Source organism: Hipposideros armiger, unplaced genomic scaffold (genome assembly GCF_001890085.2).
Source record: "Hipposideros armiger isolate ML-2016 unplaced genomic scaffold, ASM189008v1 scaffold_4, whole genome shotgun sequence".
In the NCBI taxonomy this organism is placed as follows: Eukaryota; Metazoa; Chordata; class Mammalia; order Chiroptera; family Hipposideridae; genus Hipposideros; species Hipposideros armiger.
This window is the reverse complement of record NW_017731354.1, coordinates 973,948-1,001,447: the sequence shown is the minus strand read 5'-3', so window position 1 is coordinate 1,001,447 and position 27,500 is coordinate 973,948. Positions and strand designations below refer to the sequence as shown.

Here is a 27,500-nt window from a genome sequence, read left to right as displayed (position 1 = left end):
TTAGCAAGTTCATTGTACAAACTGATTTAAATTAGTCACTTTTGGAACAAAATCCTTTTTTTGTAAAATGTCTTATTTTGGGTAATTTTTAGTATCGCGAATAATAGAACAAAAAAACCCACTTTCTAAAATGTCTCCTATTATTTTTATCCCTTTATTAAAAACAATTAGAAACAATTATGATACAAGATGGTATCAACACGCACAGCAATTATGTCATAAACCCGGCCTGCTCAGAAACTTAGCAGGAAGTTCATTCAATAAAAGCATCTTCACGTGCTGTGTCTGAATGATAAAATCTCCGTGATCACAAGGAAACGAGCGGTCACCAATGCCGCAGCCAGCACCCAGTCCCAGGAGGAGGGACGCAGCCTGCAGCCCCCCGCACCCCCACCCCCCGCCGTGGCCGTGCTCACCAGCCTGGCGCCTACACTAAACGCCTCTAATTTACTTCAGCCCGGCTCCTGGGTGGTCACGTGCACCTGACAGTAGGGGCCTGTGGAGGTGCTTTTCCTGGGCGAGCTGGAGGCATCAAAACCACCCCTTGAATGCTGCACAGTTCATTCCCCTAAAGAAAGGGAGCAGGGAGACTCAGCGAAGGTGGCTCGTCACCTCACCGCCCGGCAGTGCGGCAGGAGCAGGCGGAGAGCAGCTGCTGCTCACACAGGAGTGCTGCGAACACAAAGGCCTCCATCCTAAACACGGAGCACTGGGCGCCTGCTCCTGAACAGTTCTGGGCGTAAATCATTGTTTCCGATAAATATTTTAAAGACTTCATTGTATAACTGGGAATTAAAACACACACACACACACACACACACACACACACACGCACACAGGAAAAGCGTTCACCGAGACGCCAGCGATTAACCACATAAGGAGTGAAATGGCTGAAGCCCGCCCAGCACGAACCTGCAGGTCGACACAGTCAAGACGCCTCTTAACCTGAGCTGTCACCTGAGCCATCTCTAGAGAAGCCAGATGTCCCCGCAAGGGTGGCAGCCAGGTCCCCCAGGAAACCCTGGGCCACCTGCCTGACGCTCACGGCCCCTCAAATCACCACCAGGCAGAGTCCCTACTCAGAGAGCTTGGGGTTGGGGGGCAGCCACCACAACAGCAATAACTGCAAAACGCTTTTCCTCACCCCTAAAACACAACATCCCTGACACAAGGGGCTGAGAAGGACTGAGTCCAGGGGGGGGAGGGAGAATGACGAATGTGGGCTCTTAGAGGCAGCCCCCCGAGAGCAGTGATGGACCCTTTGGCTCACAATTCTTTCCAAAATCAACGGCTGACAGCAGCAATAGGGAGTTTGTCACTAAATCTCCCTAAACTAAAACATAATTGTGACAGTGTGGCTCAAAACCATAGCTTAGAGCTGGAAAGGACCAGCAAAGACACACCCGCAAACATGGTCTCTTGGAAGGTTTGCTACGGACAAACATTCACGTGACACATTTGTCCGTTCTTAAGAAAACGCATACCTGTGACGCAGGACCCAGCCTGAGAATCACAACACACCTCGGGGCCCCTCCCAACAGGCAGGTCTCCCGGGCACAGACGCAGGGACCCCAGGCCATGCAGGTTAGCGTCTACTGCTGAGCTCCAGCCTGGGGGCTGCACCCGCTCACGCAGGTCTCGGAGACGCAGCCTGCGGGGCACGTGCTGCGGTGCCTTCCTTGGCGCCGCTCTGATACTCCATCGCGTGAATAGTATTTACCCTCAAAGAAACAGGAGGGGACCTGCTCAGGATGACCTGAGTAACTGACCGCCCTGCTGACCTAAGCCTTTGCAGGCTGGTGGACTAAAGACATGGCAGGTGGCGTGCCAGAGACGATGCTGACTGCCTGGCATCGGGCACATGGGGCAGCAGGCATGGTACCAGAAGGGTGACAGGTCCTTGACTCAGCACGCTGGACCAAGAAGGAATGCGTCAGCTGCAGGCCTGGGGCCCCTGGAGCTTTGGGGACTGTTTGGATCCTGGTTGCAGGGTGTCACTGGGTCGCGGTGCCGAGCTCCGGGCCGTGTGGAGGAGGACACGGCTGCGCTCGCGCCCCAAGGGCTGTGTCGAGATACTTAGCAGCCCGATGCTGCCTCCAAAGAGGTGAGTGTCCGCCTCAAGGTTTCAAAGTCATAGCTTAGCAAGTGTCACCCTATCATCTTACACATTTCAATACATACAGGACGTAAAATGGTGTTGGTGTTGAAGGGTGACAGCAAAAACTACAAGCAAAATGCAGTATTTTATCATTTTCCTTTAGAGCCCTCCCAATCCCTCCCCGCTCCCCATAATCTAAGGAAGCCTTGGGCCCATTCATCATTCCCAGGTGACCCAGGTGACAATGGTGCTGAAAGGTGAAGGGCCTGCTAGGGCTGACCTGTGGACAAGCAGGGCTGGACTCCTCACTGCCCCACAGGCCCCCTCAGACATGCTCCTGGCATCACCAAAGGGTCGGCACCAAGACAGCCCAAAGACACCTTTCTGGGTTCTTTATGTTCAAACTGCCCAGGTAGCGGTGCACTCCTGGCTGCCTGGAGCCTCAGGCTCTGCTGAGGGCTGCACGGAAACGCACTAGTCTCGGGACATCGCATGAAACAGACTCCAGTCCAGTAAAACCAGGGCCCTGAGCACAGGCAGAAAGCCAGGGGCCAGTGCAGACACACGTCCTCCATCTCCCTGCTGCCTGCAACAGCCAGCCCCGCGTGGAAAGTGCTGGCTGCCTCTAGGGTGTGTGCATGTGCATGTGTGCATGTGTGTGTGCATGTGTGTGCACATGTGTGTGCATGTGTGTGTGCATGTATTTGTATGGATGTGTGCATGTGAGAGAGAGAGAGAGAGAAAGAGATAAGGCGAAGAAAAAAGAAGTGAGCAGGACTTCATTTTGAATGAATAAGTGATTAAATGTATGAATGAGTGAAAGAATGAAACTAATTACCTTCTGCCTGGTCACAAAGGTCTCTGATACAAAATAGTATCAACATCAGGTCCAAGGATTAGTGATATTGTGATTGTTGAAAATTTGGAAAATAAGGACAGGCATACAGAAGACAGAATGGAGAAGAAAGACAGCTTGGGTTTTGAGGTGGAAAATCCCTTTTTCCTGCCACAACACGTGCCTGTGTGCCTGCGGGGTCTGCTTTTGTCACGCAGCACTGAGTGGAGACCACTTGTGTATGAACATTGTTGCAAACAAGCCTTCTGCTGACAATGCTGAGATGACCCCAAAGGTGTGACCGTCATAGTCCCGGATGCCACAGGCCAGCTGTCCTCTGTCGACAGGGACTGTGTCGCCCCCCTCAGCTCAGGGCCACATGGATCTGGCTGTCACTTACCCCATGAAGGAGGGCAGGGCTGAGAGCCTGTCGCGTGCATCTGGCAACCTTTGCTAGTCAGTGATTGGAGTGTTTTACAAATTAGAAAAAGCTACTATGATTCAATGATGAGTTCCTGTAAATAAGTTTAATTATAAAAAAATTGAATTTATTTCAGACATCAGGACACATGAGCTTGGCATTTAAGTAAAAAGAGAAAGCATAATTCTGTCAATGCTCATTTTTCTTTTGTACCGTTTTCTCTAGGCTTTTGCTGTGGTTTTGTTCTTCACCTCTTCAAGGATTGAATGTCAAGAAGTGTACAAAGTGGGAGATCAGATTCACCTCGGCTCTCACGATACACAGCTGGCTCCTGGGTGCCCAGGCGACCGCACATCAGCTCACCCACAACGAGCACTAAGAAACGTCCATCAAGGCCATGGGAGGAGCCTGGTTTCTACCCCCCCCCCGTATATATGCACACATATACATACAGACATACACCCACATGCACACACACATGTACACACATACATGGACACACACATACATGTACACAGTCGCACACACGGGTGCTGCAGGAGCTCAGCCTTCCGTGGTGACCCCAGGAGCTGCAGGAGTGGCCGCAGGAGGCCCTCACTGTGGGGGACCCGTGAGGCCTGGGGAGCAGAAGCCCGGAGGGACGTCACAACCGGAGCAGGAGGAGGAAAGTGCGGGGGACGCACGCAGGGAGGCGGGCTCTCTGGCTCAGCCCCCAGGAGCTCCGCCCAGCAGGCCTCATAGGGTGCTCGGCCCAGGCCAGCAGCCAAAGGCGCTTTCAAAGCATCACCATTATTTTTTAATTTAGTAGGCCTGTGAGTTTTCCACAATGAGAAAGCAACTGTCTAAATTTTTATTTTTAAGGTTTACAATTTGACTCTTCAGAAGGAAGTCTCAAAAGTAGCAAAATTTTGGACCAAAACTAAATCTTACTGAACACTTAAATTGCACCCACCCACCCCCCCAGACAAACAACGGTGCCAAGACTAGGAAAGCTAATACAATTTATTTAAAAGCCCTCATTTCTCTGATGCCAACGTAAAATTACAACGGCCTCCAGTCCAGACACAACTCTGGGAACGGAAGCTGTTCCTGTGTAGCAACTGGCACTCTGTCCTTCCAGCACCTACCAAACCCAGCACAGCAGCAGAGGCCCGTGGCCGACTCGGCGGGGGCTCCAGGCCGGAGCCCAGGGCCTTGTCCGCTCCCTCACATCCTGGCTCATGGGCACGTGGGCTCCACACAATCTGCCCCGACAGCATCCGCACCAACTCCAGGACACAGGCGGCCCCTTCCGCTCTGGAACTGTCTCCCGAACACGGACAAGCCACCTTAGAAAGGCGAGGCGGCCAGGCGCCATTCGGGCCACATCCAGAGGGGATGCACTTAAAAGCCAGCGCGTCCCTGGGCACAGCAGTTCCAAGGAAGCACAATGAATTTTTTTTTCAATTCCATGAGTGAAAAGTGAAGAAACCATTTTCATATGAGCATATTTTTCTCCAAGGAACAGTTAGAAAAATGCTGATGTGGTGTCTCAACACATTTTATTCCAACACCATCAATTACATAAAAACACAATTAAGTCACTGCTTCAAAATCCTTAAATATTATTCAGCCAAAACCCAAAAGGACATTTTCAGTGCTCCACAGTCATTATCTAAAGGGCTGCCGCCAGCCACCGCTGCCATTCTCCGCAGCAGCCGAACCAGGCGTCCTGCAGTGCCCGCGCTCCTGCCCGGCCCCGGGGCTCCACGAGCTCTGCAGGCACTGGGGGCTGACCCGCCTTCCGCAGCCCGGACGGACGCAGGGCTGGGTCCAGACAGCCAGTGCCTCCAGCAGCCTGGCTCCACCAGGAAATGACCGTGTGAACTCGTCTGGTCTTGTGCCAAATCTAGGCCTCCGTTTTTGCGTCCGCCAAATGAGGCTGTCGGTGAATGTCAAGGTCTCTGATCCTGGGAACCTAACTCCGGTTTCAGTCATCCACAGACTTAAATACAGGTCTGGGGTCCTCGTGGGGCTTCCCATCCTGCACGTCACATCCTCCTTCAGGTGCCAGAGACGAGAGCCCTGCTCGGCGTAGGCGTCTGCAGTCCATGAGGCCACCCTCCCTGTCACTGGCCACCTGTCAGTGTCAGGAGTGCACGCCCAGGCCGCTGCAGGCAGGCAAAGGCCGGCCGTAGTAGGGAGAGCTAGCAGGCATTTATCACTTTGCTCACTGAGCCCGCCCTCCCAGCTGACGGCTCCGCTTTCGGGGCTGTCCCACAGACTGTAAGTGGAGGGGACAGTGGGCAGGAGGACGGTCACCGTGGCACAGCTTGGGGCAAAGCTGGAAGCAACCCGAGTGTCCATCCAGGGGACACGTGGTCACTGGAGTGCTACGTAACCCTGAAAAGGCCTGGGCAGCTCCACACCATGTACCATAGTGCCTCAGAATATAGGAAACGAAACAGACATGCCTCGCCACCACCTTATCATGAGAACTGGGCGCGGCCTGTACGCCTAGCCCTGAGAGCCTCACGTGAGCCTGCTACGCGGCTGCCTGCCTCGTGCGTCCATCCATTGCGTCCATCCATCCATGTACCTCAGTTGTTGGATGGGTGTCAAAGGAAACGAAAGGCCGCAAGCTGCACTTGTAGCTGCGCCCAGGGACAGAGGGCACAGTGAGTCCATGGCGGTGGGCAGGCGCACACATATGCCTCACACCCTGCCCAATGGAGGGGGCTCTCCATGGTCTGCTCTTTGGTTCGCTTGCATTTTGTATCATGCGCATTGTTTTTTAATGAAAAAACAAAGAAGCATGTAGTTTCACAAATGGAAGCTACTACCTTGCTTTTCAGGGCTCTGTATGTCTGGTGTCTGTGGAGAAGCTTGTACACAGGAGCCTGGTGCACGTGTGTGCGTGTGTGCACGTGTGTGCACGCATGTGTGTGGACATGTGTGCATGTGTGTGCATGTGCACGTGTGCGCGTGTGTGTGCACGTGTGTGCGCCAGGACGCGTTGGGCCTTCAGAGCGAGGGTGCCGCTTCCCTCCCGATACAGCTGGCTACGTCGCTTTCATGGAAATGCAATCTCGGGTGTGGGCCAGGATCTCACTGAACTTCCCAGGTGGGACGCAGCCGTCAGGGAGCATGTGTGCTCACGAGGAAGCGCAGGCCATGCAGCACGCGGGCAGGCGGCCCTGTGCCAGGTCAGCGGCGCTCAAGGCCTGGTATGTGTCACCTACTGTAAACGTCTGTGCAACTTCACACAAGTCCCCTCCCACAGGCTCGCGCCGCCCCAAGCTCCGAAGCAAACCCTACGCACACAGACCGGCGAGCACGGCCCAGGGACTGTGAGACCCCAGGAGGGAAGCACAGCCGTGTCTGGGCTGAAGGCTGCAGAAGGCGACCTGGAAGGCCTGACCCATCCAGAACGCACACTTCTCTCCACACTCAGGCTGCCGGAAGGCATGGTGGCCTGTTCCTTAAGAGAAATGGCAAAGGAGTAAGAAGCCGTAAGAAAAACAATGTAACCATCATGATCAAGGTGAACAGTGCTGTAGGCCAAACACTGAAAGGAAACCCAAGCCACACGGGTTGGAGCTGTGCAGATCCACGTCCATGCGGTGTTTTTTCAGGAACTACAGTAACTGCGTTTTCTCTCCCTTGTGATTGTCTTAATAACACTCTTCTCAGCTGACTTTATCATAAGAACACAGTATATAGCACATGCAATGCCCAAAGCATGTGTTAAGCAACTGCTTATGTTATCATAAGGCTTTTGGTCAACTGCTACTAGTTAAGTTTTGGGGGAGTCAGAAGTTACAGGGATTTCCTACTGTGGGAATCGGCCCCCTTCATCATCCATGGTATTCAAGGGACAACTGGATTCACAGAAACACTGGCCATATTCCTACAATTCCCGTCTTTCCTGAGACCTGAAGCCGGAGGTTCTAGTCCAGCCCGTGGGCTGTTGGTGCTCGTCTGCCCGACGCTGTGACTGTCCATATATGCTGTGAGCCAGGGGGCCACACTGCACCTTCTAGAGACAGCAACATGAAACACTGAGAAGACTGAAAATGGGATGCTCTGTATCAATATGTCAGGATAAACACCTGGTGCCCAACCATTCCTACACATGAAAAAGGTTTGGAAGCTAATGAGAGGGGAAAGAAATGTAATCTGTTAAGCATTCTGCTTATTCTGTTTGAAAACACGCATGAGGCTAGTTTAAAAAATGCCTTTGGTGAGAATAGGATTGCGAAAACATTGGTCTCGGCCATTGCACACGTATGTACTGCTCATATCCATGCACACAGAGACCTGTGCAGACATGCACATAAACACACAGCATGTATGTGATCAAACCAGGAATTTAACTTAAAGGTGACAGCATGCTGGCAAGTCACACCCAGTTATAGAGCTAAAAACACCCTGCGTGTTACCTGCACATCCAAACCCACACACGAGTGAGACGAAGCGCTGGGGAGACGAACTACCCTGCTCCCTACCTGCTCAGCGCTCTCCTAGGGTCTAGTGGACAGCGTCTCCAGCCGCAGCTTCCAGCCGGTCCACCTGCCAGCAGGTCCCCACGGCATTCGAGAAGCCCATTTTAGAACCTTCCGTTACTGAGACATCAAAAACTGAAAGCACCCAGTCCCCACTTTGTCTCTGTGGGCACCAGCTACTTATCTCTGTCCTGTGAAGAAGCTAATGATATAATGGGCAAAACCTCAAGAATAACTAAGAAAAACACTGTCAGCAGAAGCCTAACTTTCCCCGGCCCCGGCTAGATGCAGCAGCGCCGACACACGCTGACCCCAAGGGAAATGCCAAGCCCACGCCCGGGGACGGCCACCTGGCGGCCGAGCTGCTCTCCGATGACCGTGCGCCGTGCCCCAGCGCCGCAGCTGGCCCTGGGCGGGCCCCGAAGGTGCCCGGGCGACAACACAGAGGCCCGCTGGCCCAGGCTGCCCTCGCCCTGCGGACGCGCTGCCCAGTCCAGCGGCAGCCGGCCCTCAGCCGAGACGGAGCCCTGACAGCGTGTTCTGCACAGAAGGCCAATTCAAGCCGAAGGAGTGGGTCCCTCTCTCTCCAGCAGAAAGTGCCTTTCTCCTTTTACATCCAATGACAAATAAAAGGGGAGGCACTGTTGTTTCTTTTCTTCTCTGAGGAAGCTCAGGCCTGCTGGTGTGTGATCCTCCAAACAGGAGGTCCCATTTTAAGCCAGTGACAGTGACCCCCCCCCCCGTGCATATGCAGATGTCGTAAGTAAGAATTAAGAATTACCTGGCTGCACAGGAACGGGGGCAGCTTTGAGGAGGCAGCGTTCAGACGGGCAGTGGGACACACACGTGCTTTCCAAGACTCCCTTCACTTCTCTCCAAGCGGGAGAGGTTCCCCATCGCTGCTGCCAACCTCACCTGTGTCACCTGTCGGCCAGCTTCCCATGTGGCCACATCAGCGCCCCAATGTCCACGTGTAAACTCAAGGAGCCACACGTCAGTGCTCCTGCCTCGTCACTGACCCACACCAGACACCCGGCCCCGGGGGCCCAGATCCTACACTGAGTGGGTGGCTTGTCAGCAGCAGACGCAGAAGGTGGGCTGGATGCGAGGCACCCACCCGACGGGAAGATGCAGCAGGAACTGCTCGTCACCCTAATGCCGCAAGTGCTTCTCGGCTTGGTCGCCTAAGCGCAGAGCAAGAAGTAAGAGACGGTGGCGTTTCCTGCTGCTGAGACGCAGGTGCCAGGCTGGGTGCTCCGTGCAGGCAGGATGAAGCTCAGGTTTGTGTCGTGTTGCCACACTCACAGTCTCCCAGGGCACGGCAGGCCACCGGTGGCACAAGGCCTCCCTCACAGGGGCACACACGCTGCCTTGCACAAGCACTGACGTCACTGAGCCGGAGTTAAGGCGCCTTCCGGTCCCGGACTCAGCCCTCGCTTCACACCAGTGGAGTCAGTGAACTGCTATTGACGACTTGCATACTAATAGCAATAAAATGATCTTTAAAAACAGTGTTAATAAAGTGGCTACTAGTTATAAGTAACCACTAGATGGCTTCAGATTTTCACCTCCGGAGGTGAATGCCCCGCGGTCCTTGGGGGCTTCGCTTACCTCCGTTAAAGGCTAGCGTCAAAGTGTAGGGAGATGGCGGGGACAGTGCCTGGGGTGTGAGCACTCGGGGTGGGGACACGGTGGCAGACCCCACCCCGCCCCACTTCAGGGCCTCCCCGCCTTTCTCTCCCGGCTCCACAGCCCCTTCCAGCGGGGAACTAGTCACAAGGGCCAGCACGTGCAGCCTTAGCGTCCCCATCTCCGGTCAGCTCAGGAGAAGGGCCACATGCCAAAGCTGTGCTGCTGCTGTTTTTCACACCAAGTACAAACCACTCCTCGTTCTAATAGAAAAAGGAGAGCAGAGACGCAACAAGAGGAAAAAACGAAATTCCATCAGAACCGGCTTCCTCCAGCTCCAGTCTAGGCGTGAGTAATCACAAAACTGTAAAATCAGCTTTTTTTTGTTTTCCTTACACTGGGTTCCTCCTTTATTTCCTTTCAAAGAGGGTCAAGATCTTTTTTCTTTTTCTTTTTTTTAATTCATAAAAGCTGCTTTGTGATTACTGAAAAGTTGGTTTCTCTCTGTTAACAGCCAATCTTAAATTTAGGGGCAAAATATGAAACTCTCACAAAAATCTCTCCACAGCTGCTCTGAGGGGACCTTTAGGCCCGTGCCCCACCTCGCCCTCAGGTCTCCCGGAAGCCTCTGAGGGCAGCTGAGTGGACTGGACCGCACGCCTGGGCCGGGGCTGCAGGCAGAGGCTGGTTGGTGGCTGCGATGCCCGCGGGTCCCAGCAGCCTGGCCTGGCCCCTCCCTGTGACAGGCGGGCCAAGCCCTTCCCACCAGCACTACCTCCAGCTCTGTTCTCTGCTCTCCCCCACCTCCCGCCCTAACTGGCAGTGGGGGTGGGGAGGAAACCACAAATGGAGGTTGCTGACATGCTGTGTGGTCCACGTCCCTATGGACTCAAAACATCAATGAGCTTTTTAACAAGTAGGCAAGTCCCACTTAAATTTAGGCCAAAAAAGTCTCAGACTCCTGTCAGGCATGAGGCAGCCCAGGCAGGGGCTTGGGACCATGTTTTCCCAGAGTTCCTGTCGGCAGAGACACAGTTCTGTCTGGAAGAGATGGCCCGTGCCCCGGGGCCAGCGTGCCCACTTGGCTGCCCATGGCACGCTGGCCCGCAGGCACGGACGGGCACACCCCCACCCACACAGCGGCGGGAGGACGGGGGAGAAGCAGCGCCTGTGGGGCTCACTCAGCAGAGATGGCCCCCCAACGTCTCCCCCTGCCCGGAGCTGACCCCAGTCGCAGAGTCCAGACCCTCCAGGGCTCCAAGAGAGAAAGCCGACGCAGCCCAGCTGTGCCAGCCAGAGAGCACCGGTGACACGGGCTCCCGCCAGGGATGTACGCAGAGCGACGGCCAGCCTTCACAAGCTCACTGGTCCTGGGGTTTCAGGAGACACGTCCATAAAAGAATTTCCAGAGCAAGCAATTTACTATCTATTTTTGGTGTGCCAATGAATTAAAAGGGGGCATTAGTTTCCCTTCATAGGTTGCGATAGCCGATTTATCATTTTTTGTCTTTGTCACTGATACTCCACATCTGTCATGAATTGTCTTTTTAAATTAATCTGCATTCATACAAGTACCCAAACATCCCAGGAATCTCCATTCCTAGGGGATGTGGCTGAAAATATGCCACGGGCCTTCACCTGCCACTCCGCCCGGCCCGAGTGCAAGGCCGGGACTAAGGGCAGACGCAGGAGAGGCAACCCCATCCAGGTAGCAGGCCAGTGACGGCATGGGCGGCCGCATGCCAGCCGAGCGCTCTAGGTCCTGTGCGGCCACCAATGGCCACCTACTGGAGTATGGATGCTGTCAGCCCAGCCATGACAGTCTGTTGATTTTCACAGAACATCCACTTTCTATTTCCACACTGGAGCACAATGCTCCCCCCCCAGCAGGGGGGCTGTTTGTGGATCAGAGTCCTGAGTCCCCACCATTCCCACGTCCCTACTGCAAAGACGGCGTCTGCCCAGCGCAGTCCTCTCGGCAGGGGCGCCCACGACGCAGCAGGACAAGGCACAGGCACTGTCAGACCAAGGGTGTCCCCTCTCACCCTCTCGTGTTTCCCACTGGAGCTGGGTCCCCAAACACAAATGCTGCCATTCACAAAACGTGCACAGCTGCCGCTGGCAGGCAAAACCATCCTCCCACAGCCAGACCCTTTGCCATGTCCTAACACCACGGTTACACACTGGCTCAGCCCCTCGTCCCTTCCGGCGCCGGCAAGGCGAAGCACTCCATGCCTCCTGACAATATACTCATCGATAAACCCTATTATTACACCTTGAATTGCATGATCTGCTCAGTCATTGATTACAGAGGCACAGGCCACCATGCCGCTCCCACAGGTCCGCCACAGTCCCAGTGGGCTAACTGCACGAGCACCGTGAGCAGCTGCGTCCCCACGGACACGGCAGCAAGGCCACCGGGCGGCTGGGTGGGCGGCTTCCGAGAGCTGCAGGCGCTCTGACCTCCAACCTGGTGGGCTGTTAACTGAGACCACGTTTTGAGGTGATGATGACAGGTTACCCCAAATCGGGCTGTTTGGGGGCTGCCACGCTGAGGTGATGAGCTGCACTGGGGCCTGAGATCCACAACAAAGTCTGTGTGAAGCCATCGACACTCACTCTCAGTTGGTGGGGACTCCAGGGAAGAGGACCATGATCTCGGGTTATGGAGCGGCACAGAGGCTCGCCGCTCCTAATTCATGGACGCCGTGGTACAGTGGAAGGTCAGGCAGAGGGAAGGCTGCAGAGGGCCAGGTTGCAAGCACAGTGGCTAACACACCGACCCAACGGGAGGAGAGAGGACAGAGTAAACCGGGGCGGGTTCACACCCAGGTGAGATCGGGCATGGGGCCATGGCGCACATGGCGCACACGCTCCCCACCACCCCCACCCAGGCAGCCAGAAGCATGGCGGCTGCGCCCTGGACACCACCGGTAACAGGAGGGCGCGACACGGGCAGGAGGGCCCGCTGTTCCCACCAGGAGAGGCGTCCGCTGGGCTGGGGCGGGGGGAGGCAGCCCCTGCACCCTGAACTAATGGCTCCCCCTCCACCTCTCCCATCCGGAACCCACGCCATCTATTTAACTAGCAAATCCTCGGCCAAACTCCCACCAGGCAGAGCGTGCTCTCTGTCCAGGCAAATCTGTATTAAACCACCAAATGAGTACCATCCAGTGTTCTGTTTGCAACAGAAAACAAACAAAAAACAACTTTGCTGATGTCCTCCCAATCTGAGCCCACAGGCCACAGGAATGGGCTCAGCGGCCTCAGGAACAGGCCGCGTGCCCTGGCGAGGCTGACGCCAGGGAGCTGGCACCAGGACCCCTGTGACCGACAGGCACCCCTTAACCTGGCCAGTGAATTCCTGTTGAAAATGGCCCTGCCATCCACCTCGGCCAGGTTCCCGCACAAACGCTAATAAGCACTTGTTTGTTGAACTGAAAAATCATTACGACAGAACACGTCAAGTAATGAGAGATGTTTTCCTTGGAGAAATGTTAAATACTTCACTCCTTTCACAAGGAGCCCGTGCATGTGCTCCCAAATCATGCCGCCCTCCCCCGCACAGGCCGCAGCACAGCTCTCGGGACCAAGGCCTCGCTGGCGTTTCATTTCTGTTCCTTTGCCCAGCTGACTGCGTGCTGGCTGTCTTGCTTATGCACCTAGCCACCTCGGCAGGAGCCTCAGGCACGCAGCAGAGCGTCCATGGCGCCTTACCATTTTGTACAGAAAAGCAGGAGACCGCAGCGGCGCAGCTCCGCTGCCTGGTGTACATGAGAGAGCCATTTCACTACAGGCCCAGAGCAAACACAAAGGCAGGACACGGAATGTCAAGAGAGGGGACTATGTGACCACAAGAAACCCACCGGAACCCCACCTTCGTCTCCCAAATAGGCACCCAAGCCCCCTTTCAAACGTTTTCATTAGGCGGAAGAGTGGTAACAATTGTATCTTAGGTGATCTGAGGTCTTTTAAGTGTTTCAAAATGTCTTCACCTACAGGGAGGCCTGCGGTTAATTTGTGTTCTTTCTATCTATCTCGGTTATTTTCTGTTCTTTGTATCTGTCGAGGTTAATTTGTACTTTCTTTGTGTCTATGGCATAGCCAGCAGGGTGGGGGCCAGGCCTGCCTGGAGTCTGTGGCGGCTGACCTAGGAAGACCTCAAATCACTTCCAGGTAACCTGTCTCACGGGCCTACAAGAGGGGCACGTGCAGCACTTAGAAAAACGCTCCAACATGCAGTTGACGTGGGGCTCAGTGGAGTCCTAGGTTTTCTCACCATAACGTGTGACCTTGAACATCGTGGCTCTCTCCTGGTACATCCCCTTGAGACATTAGAGACCCATTTTTATTCACCCTCCCTTGTCATAGAAACAATAACCCAGGGACAGAGGTGCTGAAGTTCTGTCCAAAATGCACCCTTGCAGAACCCAAACTAAAGAATAACCGACCCGCCCTTCCCTCCGTCCCCATCTCTGCCTCTCGTTTGTGGGGTGACTCACTTAGATAGATGCCAGGGGTCACTTCGGAGTATAGGGAGCAGGAGACCCCAACCACACTCCAGAAAAACTGACCTGCACGAACTTCTCAAAGCCTGAAGACCTTCCCTTTTTCCTGTTCTGCCGTCCCTCTACAAGGGTAAGTACATTTCACGCCGATTTCACCAGCGCGAACAGTGGGTCCTTTTCAGTATGTGGTTTCACAAACCTACCATCAGCGACCCTCCTCCTTTGCCCTCCCCTGAGGACCTGCCAGCTTGCAACTGCTCTGGCGGACATTGGGCTGCATGCTTTCCCAGTGGCGAGTGCTTGGAAAGGGGAGAAGGGCTGCCCCTACTGCCCATCTCCAAATGGCCCCATCTCACGGGGACCGGGGCCAGGCCCCCCCAGCCTCACCAGCCTTCCAACAGCACGGCCCTTACACATCAGTATCAGGCACTGCCCAAGAAAACGTGGGCCCTCGGTGACTGCTACATCATCAGGAGACCCCCTCAGTGGGGCCCGAGAGCTCAGAAAGGGACACCCAGGGACCCAAGGGGTAACTTGAAGTCCAAGTCGTCCATTTCCCAGAGGTCAAGTTCTGAACAAGAATACTTCCTCCAGCCACCTGGACAGGTGAGACCTCTGTGAGGCTCCAGGAAGCCAGGCAGGTGCTTTTTCTTACCTGAGCATCACTTTCTCCCTCTGTCACCCCTAGGGGGCTCCCAGCGCACTGTGGGGAGGTGGGCACGGACGGCACCTGAGGTGCCATGCGCACGTCTCCCCTGGGATGCTGGGCAGCGAGTCCCCATTGCCACCATAGAGGGGGAGCTGAGGGATGGAGTTCCCAGTGACCCAACCCACCGCACCAAAGAACCGTGTCCCAACTAGAAACGGTGTTGCTTTCCTCCTCCTCCCGAATTCTAACATTCAGGCCTTTCTTCCTCCTGCTAATTTTAGAAGTCCTGCTATTCTTTGGGAAGAGAACGGTGTGAAAATCAAGCATAGTATCCAAAAATAAAAGAGTGGATCTGTTTCAGGGCTTGTAGCATATTTAACTGAAAAGCAACTGCAGAGACGCCACTTTCTATCTAGTCTTTAATATGCTTTCCAATTTCTCCAGAACATTTTAGCTTCAGAAAAGGCAAGGATGAACTTCCTAATCTATGATTATTTTTGAGACTGAAATGGGCACCCAAACTGTTTCTAGGTTGTAACTGGGGGTCTTTTAAAGCAGCGGTGCCAGGCGATCTGTGAGGATGCGCGTCACTGCTGTGCTTTGCCTTACGGGGCCACACCGAGATGGACTGCAAATCTCCCTGGGGAACGACAGGAGGTTCCCAGACAGGTGAAGTGACACAGCACTCTCTCTGTGGACCCCGAAGGTGGACGCCGGGGATGCTTCTCAAGCCTCCCGCCTTCATTTAAAAAGCAAATTCTCGTGATCTGAGGAATTCAGTATTTCCAGACTCAGGAGTGTGGGAGGGCATGGGGCTCAGGTTAGCGGGGTCCCACTGCAGTTCCCCAGGTCTGAGCCTCTTGTGAACAGCGCCGCAGGACGGCCAGGGAGCCGGGGCATAGATCCGGGGCCGCTGTGGGCACCTGAAGACCCCAGCCTGGGCCTCCTGCAGCCCGGGAAGCTGCAGATTTGTGACAGGAAGCTAGAACTCCGTGTCAAGCCCTTCATGCAAACAATAAATATTACTTCTGCTCATAATCGGACTTTTCTCCAGCATCGTCTTTGAATGTTGAACCTTTTTCAATTAATTAAAAACTATGCGCTGCAGAGTGCATATTTTATCAGCCCTCAGCTGCTTAAGTGTCTAGAAAAAACCAGGCAGTTTTTCTTTCTTTCTTTCTTTCTTTTTTTTTCTTTTTTTTTTTTCCAGGCAACCCAGAGCAAGTACTTGCAAGGGTCATATCTTTTTAATTATCTTTTCTCTCTTTGATTAATTATTCCGTCTGACAATAGCGTGTTTCTAATGCTATTCACCTGCCTTTGATGATTGACAACTTTTCTGTCTGATTCAGAGCAAACAGCTGCTGCTACGATCTCCTAGCAACCGGGGTGTGATGGATGAGCCCCCAAGATGGATGGCTGCAATAAATCATGTCTCCAGCCATAAAACTGAGAGAAGGGGATAAGAAGAAAAGCGAACAAAAAACAAAACAAGGTTTCTTCCCATGAGTGCACCCAGCTCCTCACCAATTATACCTGGATGGACTTTGCACCTATTAATAGGAAAGTTTTTCTAATCAGTGAAAATGGACGGTGCCATTTGTATCAAAGGTGTTTACAATTGTTCCTGCAAATTGGCACTTGTCCTCCAATTACCTCCAACGCTGCCCAGGTGCAAGGACGGAGGACCAAAGTTTTGCTTCTTCTACAAAGTCTCGGTGAGACAGGACAGCATCGTGTTGTAGTCAGATGCGATTCCCAGCACCAACACAGCATATAAACCTGCTGCTGCCCGAGCCGGGCAGGGCAGCAGTGGCCACACAGAAGGTGAGCCCCAGGTCACCCTGTACAGTGTCCGGCCGCCGACCGTCAGAACACACAGACACACTAAGTGGCCAGGACGGTGGGTGGGGCAGCCACACTCTCGTCTTTACTGGTCGGGGAAAAGTTTGTTCAAGAAGCAGCAAGATATGAGCGTTCAGCAATCCCACAAGTTCTAGGCTGTCCTCTGTCTAGATAAAAACTACCCCGGTCTAACTTTCCATCCTGTCATTTTTTAAAATTAATGTCCACACTGTAAGTCATACAAGAAGTCCTAAATCCAATTAGCGGCCCCAGATGAAGTCACATCTTTACTAGAATGCCTCACAATTAAATCTGCACTACTGGGGCTCCTAGCGGGGTGGGGGAGCAGGCTGGAAGCCAGCAGCCCCTGTTCCCCGTTTTCCCACCGGAAAACAGGCGGCAAGGCCAGCCTGGTGTTGGTCCTCCGGGCAGCTGGGGGCTCCATCGGTGAGCCAGCCTGCGTCCCCGAGAGCTTCCAGTAGGTGGGGGGCATCCCAGAGCCGAGCTCAGGGTGAAGCACAGAAGTGGTTAGCTGGCGCGGCCTGGAAACAGCTGTGCACATCAGTCCTGGCGGGGTCTGCTGGGGCCACGGAGGGGGACAGGGCGCAGGGGCAGAAAGCCGCAAAAGATCATTTTTTATCTGAAATACTCCTGAAACGTGGAAGTCTATTCTCACACTGCTAACCAAGCCAACCAGTATTTTCTGAATAGTTACATTGTGCTACACTTTTCAGATACAGATTTTTTTTTTTAAGCATGTCACAGTTTTAAAAAATCAGACAAGGGTCCTGGCTTTGGAAAGTACAGCTCTGTTTATATTTTAATGTTTCCTACGTGACTGCTTGTGTGAGGGGAGCGAGGAAGAGAAAGAGGGAGAGAGGGAGAGAGGGATAGTGGGGGGAGGGAGAAAGTTCCCTGTTAGCTTTAGTATAAATCATAAGATGCTTCATTTTTTCCCTGTGTCCTTGGAAATTATTCAAACTTAAAACCTCCCCGTTTTGTTTTTTGGGGTTTTTTTGTTTTGTTTTGTTTTGTTTGGGGGGGAGGGTTGGGTGTCTTCCCTATTGTAAATGGGAGGGCTTGTGACTGGTCAGCAGCAATGAGAAACCAAGGCCAATCGATGCGCGCACACACAGGGCCCTACCCTGGCCCGGCTCATCCAGCTCTCAAGTTACAGGTTTACACGGCAAGTCTAAATAATATTCAACATGATAAATGGTACCCTAAGCCCAGCATCCACCATCAATCTTTTTTAAGGAACATCCATCTCCAACAACGCATGTTTGAATCATGTGAAGCTGGGAGCCTGAGAGCCGTTTCTACCACCCCTCACAAGCCAGGCGGCTTGAGTGATACCTGTCAGCCCTGAGGTTCGTTTTCACTGACTACTGACGGGGAAGACAGAAGGGGAGAGAGGAAAGGGGTGGGAAGAGGGGAGTCAGAGACCCGGCAAAGGCGGAGCAGCGTGGTTCAGTAGACACTATGGAAGAACAGACCCTCTTGGTGCCTCTGCCAATCTCGCGCCCGCCAGGCCACACACCCCGACAGCCACCCGCCCCACGCTGCCTGGCCGCTGCTGGGCCGCTGCTCGCCCTCTCTCCCCGCAGGCCCAGGGGACGGTGCGGGAGGAGCCGGCACCACAGGGACTGGGCTTCCCTCCGTCCCCGTTGTCTGGCTGGGGCCCATATGATAAATGACATATGTCATTCTGTCAGGAGGGAAGGGCGGGTCAGTGATGTATGACTCTGCTGAAAAGGAAATCGGCTCTTTGGCACGGTGCAGCTCTCCCCGCCAGGACCGCTCAGAACTCTGAAATGAATCCGCTCCTGGCCCTTTCAAGTGCACACTTAGGGCAGGCTGATGGGAGACCTGGGGGAAGCGGCTCTATCCTTCCTGCCCTTCCCAGGGCCAAAGAAAAAGGGAAAAAAAAAGGTTCTGCCACGGGGTACCTGCACGAGGCCACGCGTGTGTCAGAGTCCCCAGCAGTCACACACCGCGGGTTATTAAAAATGTGACTTAGGGAAAAAAAAAATTAAGTGGACTAAGGTTAGTCCTTTTATTTATTTATTTTTTAATGGCAAAGGGCTGACACAAAAGCTAGATAAAAATTAGCATGTTTGAAGTAATCATCCCGCAGCTTGACATCTGCATAGTAAATTTTAAAGGGGAAAAATGTGTGAGACAGCCGTGAGCCGCTGCGCCCTCCCCCCTTTCATTAGCTCACTGCCAGGGTGGCAGCGCTGAACCTCATTATGGCAGGAGGATTTATGAAGCTGAACCCAATGGCAAAGAAAAGGCATCTGTCAATAATTGTAGGGAGCTGCACCCACAGCTTTGAAATCTCATTAAGTATGCAGTTATCAGGCATAAAGATCAAAAACATTACTCAACTCCGACAGAATCTTATGGAGGAACATTAATTAGCAACAGGCCTACAGTACAAAAAAAAAAAAAACACACAGACTTCCTCTCACACCTGCCCAACCCACAAACCTAAAGCAACACTCCCCCTCCCGCCCGAAAAAAAATAATTCCCAGCATGTGAGGCTGATCAAGAACATGAAACAGAGAGACAGAGAGGGGGGGCGGCGCGGGGCGGGGCGGCCGGCGGGCCGGGCTTGGCGGCGAGGAGAGAAAAGGAAGCGGCTGTCAAACTTGAGAAGGATGTCAGCGCTGGCCCTGATTACAGGGGCCCACGGAGTTCTCAGACCTTTTATCTTCCTCGCCATCAAAACCGGCGGGGAGACATGGGAGCGGGTGGCTGCCGTCTGCCGCCCAGGCCCGGCCCGGCCCGGCCCGAGGGCTGCCCGCTCCCCGGCCGGCAGGAGCCCGGGGCCGCGAAGGCCGGGGCCAGACCCAGGTCCGGCCTGCAGGCGCCAACGCCGGCCTCCAACACCGTTCCTGCCTCCAGCAGGCCTCGGGAAGCCCCCACGCAACACACGTTTTCTCCTAGTTCTCGTCTGGCTGTGACTGGTTTATGTACTTTGTCACTTAAAACACACTGAAAAATAAAATATACACGTGGAGAGTCCCACGCGAACTGTGAGGCCCACTCTGGTCACGAGACCCCAGGACGGCAGAGACCCCCGTGTGGGGCCTCCAGGGGACACGCGGGGAGGGGCCCCGCCACCTGCCGCCTCGCCCACCACACCCTCCGCCTCGTGGGAGGCGCGCCTGCTCGGAAACATCCCGAGGCCTGTGGGCTTGGGGTTCAGGCAAACTGCTCTGACGTCCTGGGTCCGAGGGGGACACGGAGGCTGGGGGCGGGGTCTCACATCGGGCTGGGGCGTCAGGCAGGCGGCATCCTGGTCCCCGGTCCCCAGACTTCCCCACGAAAGGAGCAGGATCACGATGACAATGCACCTCTTCTGTCCTAATTTCCCTTATTGCGCTGTTACAGAGAGGTGGCTCTCTGGTTCCCCACAAGCACATGCTGGTGTGCTCTGTACTCACACACGTGCTCTCACACACTCTCACATGCACGCACTCACACACATGTACTCTCACACACACATGCACTCACACACATGCACTCTCACACACACACATGCACTCACACACACACACTCACACACTCACACACATGTACTCTCACACACGCGCACTCACACACATGTACTCTCACACACTCACACACGCACTCACACTCACAGTCACACACTCACCACACACATACTCTCACACACTCACACACGCACTCACACTCACAGTCACACACTCACATGCACTCACACGTACTCTCACACACACACATGTACTCACACACGCATTCACACACACCCTTACACACACTCACATGCATGCTCGCACATACTCACACACGTGTTCTCACACACGCACTCACACACCCTCACACAGTCACACACATGCACTCACACACGCACTCACACACAGTCACACACACTCACACACATGTGCTCTCACACACACCCTCACACACATGCACTCACACATGTACTCTCACACACATGTACTCTCACACGCACTCACACACACGCACTCACACACAGTCACACTCTCACACACCCTCACACGCACATGGCTCTTCCCCAGTCACACATCACAGTCGGAAGCCTGTGCCGTCACTCTTCCCTGAGCCCGCCCTCCTGCCTATACCACACTCAGACCTCGCCCCACGCCCACCCCTGGAGTGTTTACCTGTCTCCTGGACAGAGGACAATGGTCACCGTTTCTTAATTAGCCACATCCTTAAGGAAAAGGTCATTAAGATTCCTAAGCAACCAGCTTGGAGATCCCTCCAAGCCAAGGCCCATCCTTCCCAACGAATGGCTGCCCTCTGGAATATCAATGAACGCGGCGAGAAGAAACTGTAGCCTGTGACCAAAAGTGGGGACGAGCACTTGTCCAGGAGCCAGGCTTGGCGAGAAGAGGTTTTAGCAGCAGGGCTACAATAAGGTGTTTATATTTTTTTATGTGCTTACCATATTACCTTTATTATGTGTAACAGCAAAGCGATTATAGCAATTACATCTAACAGAATTAATTACAGAATTGCCATCATCCCAGGATACATAATGCATTAGAGGTAAGCCAAAGAGAAGGCGTCCTGATTGGAAGGACTATTGTTGCTGTGTGTGTTCCCAGCAGCGATGCCAACCACCACCGGCCCTGCACGGGAACCGGCCATGGGAGCTGGCAGAGAAGTTTCACGGGAGATGAGGTGTATTTTCTTTAAATGAAGTACCACCCTTGCCTAACAAGATATGGGCACTACTGGACATATACAATCAATTTAAGTTTTAAGTGTGAATCTTAGAAAGGTGCTAGTTAATCCACACAACCAATGCTGCCACATAAAGGAGAAAGCACATGGGTGAAAGTCTTACAAGTCTTTACGTATGCAAAACAAATTCACTCAAAGCTTCATTAATATTAATTTAAATTCAAAACCCATTTACATTAAATTGTTCATTAAAAATTGCCTATTTTATGCAACATGCATTTCTCAAAAAACCCAGAGGAAACTGAATACATAGGGCTAGATTTAATGATGGGGATGGAAAATCAAAAGTAAATGGATTTGAGTCATTTCACGTATCTTACCAAACAGGCCTTTGCTCTCCACAAGGAGGGGTTCCAGTTTGGGGAGCAAACAAGCATTCACAGTATTTTCGCCTTCTGCTTCTACCAACGTGCAAATATGACCTTCCGGTCTTCCGCAGAGGAGGGAGAAGACGAGAGGAACTGCGGGAGTGGAGAGGGTGGCCAATCCGAAACCGGGCCCCAGGCCCTGGGAGTCAGGCTAACTTCTTTAAAATGCACATTGGTTAGCATTGGCCAGGGCCCATCCTGGCCTAGAATGCAGAGTTCCTGTCTCCCCTTCACTCCGCCCCCGCTGTCCTCTACCCCCCAAGCAAGGGGGCAGGGGGATGATGACAAGGACTTGTAAGTTCCTGGACTTGGTGCCCACCCCCCCAAAGACAATCTGAACCTGCCCTGTCTCCCCAACAGCTGTTGTAGATGAACAAAACACAGTCATAATTAATAACACGTGTCCTGACAGTACGAATTAATAATTTATCATTAAGCCCAAACAAATTCAAATTATTCTTCAAGGGCCTCACCTTTGCACATCTGAGAAAACAAGGTGAAGAGATGGTCGAAAAGCCCAGGTAACATGACCTTTAGAGAAGCGCTTTTCTCCCCCCTCAATATATCTCTTGAGCTACTGTTGTTGAAATACAAAAATAGTTTACAGAATTGAAAGTAATTAAACGCAAGACTCTGTGCCGATCAAATCAAGTGTATGTGCTCGAAATGTCTTCTTTTTTAAATGGGGCTTTTAAAATGGCCAATGTTTGGTCAAGGGCACGATGGCATCTGTCTAGCAAGGAGTCCTAACCCAGAGTAGGACGGCTGTCCAGGCCAGTGTCACAAGCACATCATGTTCTATTACTGCCTTTTTTTTCCTTCTAAGCATGCATTCCATTATTTTTGTCACAAACAGTAACCTGAATTTTTACTTCATGTCTCACATAAATACTTGCAAATGTTGAAAAATAGGAGAAAGCTAACGAGTCTATATACCCATTCCTTACCACACAGGTAAAAATTCTAGAAGGGAAAAAAAAAAACATATTCATAGTCATTGTTTAGTAGGATTTAAAAATTAATTTAATGACTAACTGCAAATACTGGAAACTAGAATTAATCTGTCTGGATTTTTTTAAAGGCTTACAGACATTTAAATGCATGTATCAGGACACTTTATCAACCTAACATAAAATTGTCATCTTATCTTATTATATGACTATTTTATGCATGTGTCAAAGAATTTAAAAATGACTGCCTGTCTGTTGAGTCTAATTACAAGTGCACATTATCTGCCTAGATGTACCAGTCCATAGCATTGTTACCAAATACGATACATTGTACTCACCTTTCATTTTTAACTTCAGACAGAGAAACCACAATTTGGAGCATAACTAAAACACACACAGAAGCAGCTGAGTGGGCCCGAGTAAGTGACCCCCCTGGCTGGGGCTGTGTGGCTCCCGCCCATGGGCTGAGGGGTGATGCTACGGGTGGGTCACACAACGGCTCAGGGAAGGGCCGGCTGTCTAGCTGCACTACACAGATGGGAGACACCAGCCTAGTTGTTGTTTTTTAACGACACGACCAAAGCTATTTTTATAGTTTGTCCAGTGACAGGCAGGAATGAAACGGGCCGGCAGGAGAGCCGCACAGACTGCACGCGGAATGGCTGTGACCTGCTCACGTTACTGGATCCAACATGGCTGGTGTGCAGGACCTGGGCTCCAGTCCTCTCTCCTGCTGCCCGCAGTGTCGGCAGCCCGGCCACGAAAGCGGGGACAGGGGGCGCACACGGACAGGCCCAGCACCAGCCCTCAAGGACGGGGTCCTTCTCCTCCCAGAACCCCAGAAGTGGAGGGCGGGCGCAAGGAAGGGCTTTAGTGCTGGGGACTCACCTGCGTCTCCCGTCCCTGAGCAGTCACCGCTCATTCTAATCACTTCACAGAACAATCTTTGGCAAAAAGAGGGAAAATGCAGACTTACGAGGCAATTTAGGGGGTAACTGCTGATACATCAGTTATTGACTGTCACGCTGCCGTTTCGGAGCGCGCTCAAGGCAAAACTGAGAACAAAATGACAACATCAGCCGCTCACAATCGAGTGTGGCCCTGGAGAGCACTGAAGCCCTCACTGACAGTTGTCAAGATAATGGGGGCACAGCAGCTGATTCTGGAAGGTTCTCTCCCCTATGTGGGTGTCCAGGAGAATATCCTTGCCTCCTGCACTTTCGTTTTTCTCCTTCAACTCGCTTTTCCTTTTTGAAATCTGCATTGTTCCCCTCATTTTGTAGGAGAGAGGGAGTCACACAGCGCCCAAACCAGCCAGCCATGTTGTCACTTGCTACAGGGTCAGATGCCTGTCCAAAGGGGAAGCATTTGGCAGGTCTGCGAGCAAACACGTCCCCAAGGCTGAGGCCGAAGTGCCCTCTGAACGCTCCATGGCCTTCCGGGAGCGAAGGGGACTGCTCTCCGTAGCTGTGTGGCCTGGGGATGAGCCTCAGGCGGCCACCACCCAGCGCACGACCCGTCGATGGGCAGCGTGAACCCCTGCACCTCGTCCTGTTCCCTGGGGACACACAGTGACCTGTCACAGCAGCAGGCCCTAAGCTGTCCAGAGCACTTTCACGCAAGTCCAGATGCTTGAAGGGTCACCTGGGGATGTGACCCTCTAAGGACCCCACGGAAGAGTCCTCTTTCAACAAGTAAGACTCCAAAGGTCAGTGGCAAGTTGTTCACTGAGCATTCTTTTTTTTTTAAGTTCAGGCAGTGGCTTTTTATGCTTTTGCATTTTCCTCCAGAAAATGAATAAATGGATAAAATGTCATCTGCTATTAAGTGTCGTTCTGAAAAAAAATTTTTTTTTTTGGTTTTAAAAAAAATACTTGCTTTTAGAGTCAGGCTCAAGCGAGGGAAGGCGGTCACTTTGCCTGGAGGACACTGGTGTCCCCCCCGCTCCCCTGAGCTTCCACAGGCAGCGACATCTGTCCAGCACTGAAGTGCGGCCCTTCGGACTCCCACGCCGGGTCAAGGCCACCCCTGCCCGGCTTTCTGTTCCGCAGGTGACAAAGTCTCTCCCTCCCTTTGAGAAAAGACACTGAGCCATGCATAATTTCTGTCACAAAAAGGAAACCCTGAAGCACCGAAGTCCTTACTTGCGGGGCTGCTTGGAGCCGCGCTGGCCTTCCGGGGGCAGGGCCCGCACCTGTGTGCTGTGTGTGCAGCTCACCCTGCCCCCGGCCTTTGTGCTTGTTATTCTACCCCAGACCATTAAAAGGGCCCTAATTCCTATGACATGATTATCCAGGTACCAAAGCCCATTTGTCACCTGCAGCAGAAAATTGAGTTAATGCACAACTAAAGGCAGCCAGGACTGTGTAATATCAAGTTGATTACATCAAACTAGCTGCAAACCTAATTCTGCTGGATGACACTGCGTCGAGCTTGTCATCTCCAATCATTGAAGCTGTCAGGGATCCATCAGGTTTACAGCTAATTAGGTGAACACTAATGAAGCTGGCAAAACAACTTTTCTTTTTTTATGGCTGAGCGGACCTTTCAGTTTGGAGGGGAAAAGAATTCTCGAGTATCCTCAAGGTTGTTGGCGACTGCGTTTCCAGTTACCAATCAGCAGACATCTTTCTTTCCCCCACTCTCTATCAGTACAAAGCAATCAATTTGTCGTCACTCCCAGGACACCACAAAAGCAGGCATGAGCCTTATAACTTGCAGCTGTGAGAACTAAAGAACGAGGAAAAGAATGGGAACTTTCTTGTCCATCCAAACAAACAAACAAACAAACAAAAGCACTCTCACAGCTCACTTGCTGGCCTGTGCATCCGTCCCAGCGCCCTAAATGTGGAGGGCAGTTTTCCCCTCCACGCTTCTTAAATCAGTGACCCTTCAGCCATCCCCCGCCCGCTCCTCCAAGTGTCCATTAGGCAGAGGCATTCTGATAAAGTAAATCCAAAACCAGGGTATGGGGAGGAAAGAAAGCACTCATGCTGCCAACTTCTGATTGACCATTAAGCTATTGATGAATGTGCCTGTCAGGAGAGAGACAATTAAATCAAATATGAAACAAAGTCGTTCTGACGGGTCATTTTGATAGAGGAAAACCATTCTTCCATCTCCTATTAGTCGAGCAGTCAAGTTTTTATATAATGAATATTTCTTAACTGACCTGAGATGTCCTGGCTGGCTTTTTAAAAGGTGCAAAAAGATTAGTAAAGAGGTTGCTTTAAAAAAAAAAAGTACATTTCCTCCTTATCTCATATTTTTAGCAGAAAGTTATCAAATAAGAGTGTCAGATGGGCAAGGTGGGAGAGAGAAGATGAAGCAGCCGTAGAGAGTTCTAAACCAAATGTAAAGATGTGACCACATATGGCTCATTTGATTGAGGCACACAGATACCTTAAAATGTGCATCCAAAAAGAAAAGAAAAAATTTCCAAGACTGGAAGGAGCCCAAGACACTCCTACTGCCCAACTCTGTGAAGGAATCCTCCAAACTCTTAGAGGTTATTTTGGGCAGATAAGCTCCTTCTTGAGCTTGGAATTCAAAGTAGAAGGTGGTATAGGCAAAAGACGCCAGCCAGGAGGTGACTGGGGAGGCGGCACCCCCATGGAGCCAGCACTGGAACGTTCAAACTTCCTAAATTTGGCCAACACTGAGCACCAGGGGCAAAGTCTGCACTGCATGCCCCAAACCAAGTCTGTTCGCTTCTAAGATTTTCTTAAGACAAACAGGAAAGCACATTTCTGGGGGAAGAGAGACGACCATCCCTTCCCTGTGCCCTGTGTCAGGAGACTGGGGCTCAGAGTGCAGTCCACCTGTGGGCCCCACGGCGGCTGCAGCTGGCAGGGTGCAGGTGACCATGAGCATCACCCCACCGTCGCCACCGCACTCAGGGGCAGCAAGGCAGGGCCCCGGGCTAGTCCTGACCCTTCTCTCTGCTCTCCCTCCTTCCACCCAAGGAAAAGGGAAGACAAGATGTAAAGCTCCTCTGAACCCTCCCAATCAGACGGCATCTGAGCCTCAGCACATGTGAGTGTCATTCTTATCAAAACGCATCCCATCCATATGTGGTCCTCTCAGCAATCTGCCCCAAATCCCCAAGTTGCACTGACAGGGCCCTAGTGACGTCACAGAGCTTGGCCTCACCATTGCCAGTGATTTATTGATGTTTATTGGGAATGAATAGATCAAAGGCAGCAGCATGACAGGCGATCAATCAGTCATCAAATCAAGGGTGGCGAGGGGCCAGCACCCCTTCTTCCAGGCAATGTGCCCCCGACTGACATTATTGCAAAATGATGTTATGTGTGTGGGTTTTGTTTTGTTTTCAATGATGCTTTTTCCAGAAAAGAAAAAAAAAATCAGCTTAGTCTTAACAGGAGTTGACACTCCTGACAAAAAAAAAAAAAAGGAAAAAAAGTACTCAGCACATCCCAGAACTAAGTGCGAGAGGAGATGGGAGACGCGGTGGAAGGAGGGGTGGGGGAAGGAAACCCAACGGGGTACGGAGGACGCGGCCGCGAACACCGGCTTGACAGTCATCTGACAATACCCAGACCCTGCGCGCTCCGGCTCCCGCCGCTGGGCCCGGTTTGGGCCCAAAACATGAAGACGCGATCGGACGCGCGGCGAGGCGGCCGGAGGGGGACCGCACGCTCACTCGCTCCGCTTCACTCCGCAGACCCCGGGCGGTCCCCCGCCGTCCGGCCGCGGGAGGACACGGAAGGTGTCCCGGGGAACTCAGGTGACCCCGCCCGCCCCCCGCAGAAACACACAGGAGAGGGCTCCGTCCCTCCCCGTCCCCTCCGCAGCCCGGGAGCGGAGGGGGGCTCGGGTCGCCGGGTGCCCGGAGTGGGCGCGAGCGGGAACGGGGCAGGGCGCAGCGGGCGTCCGGGGGCGCCGGGTCCGCGAGGCGGGCGCACGCACCCGGACAGGCGAGCGGCTCCGAGGCGGGCCGCCGCCG

General features: G+C 52.9%; 1 protein-coding gene across 1 annotated transcript in view; it reads right to left on the bottom strand.

Moving 5' to 3' along the window:
* The window catches only part of TSHZ3 (teashirt zinc finger homeobox 3), a 66,001-nt gene that overhangs the window by 36,104 nt on the left and 2,397 nt on the right, over nucleotides 1-27,500 (bottom strand). Inside the window, exon 2 of the mRNA XM_019644226.1 lies at nucleotides 8,189-8,378. Within this exon, the coding sequence (XP_019499771.1) occupies nucleotides 8,189-8,378 (190 nt within the window). The remainder of the gene's footprint in view (nucleotides 1-8,188; nucleotides 8,379-27,500) is intronic.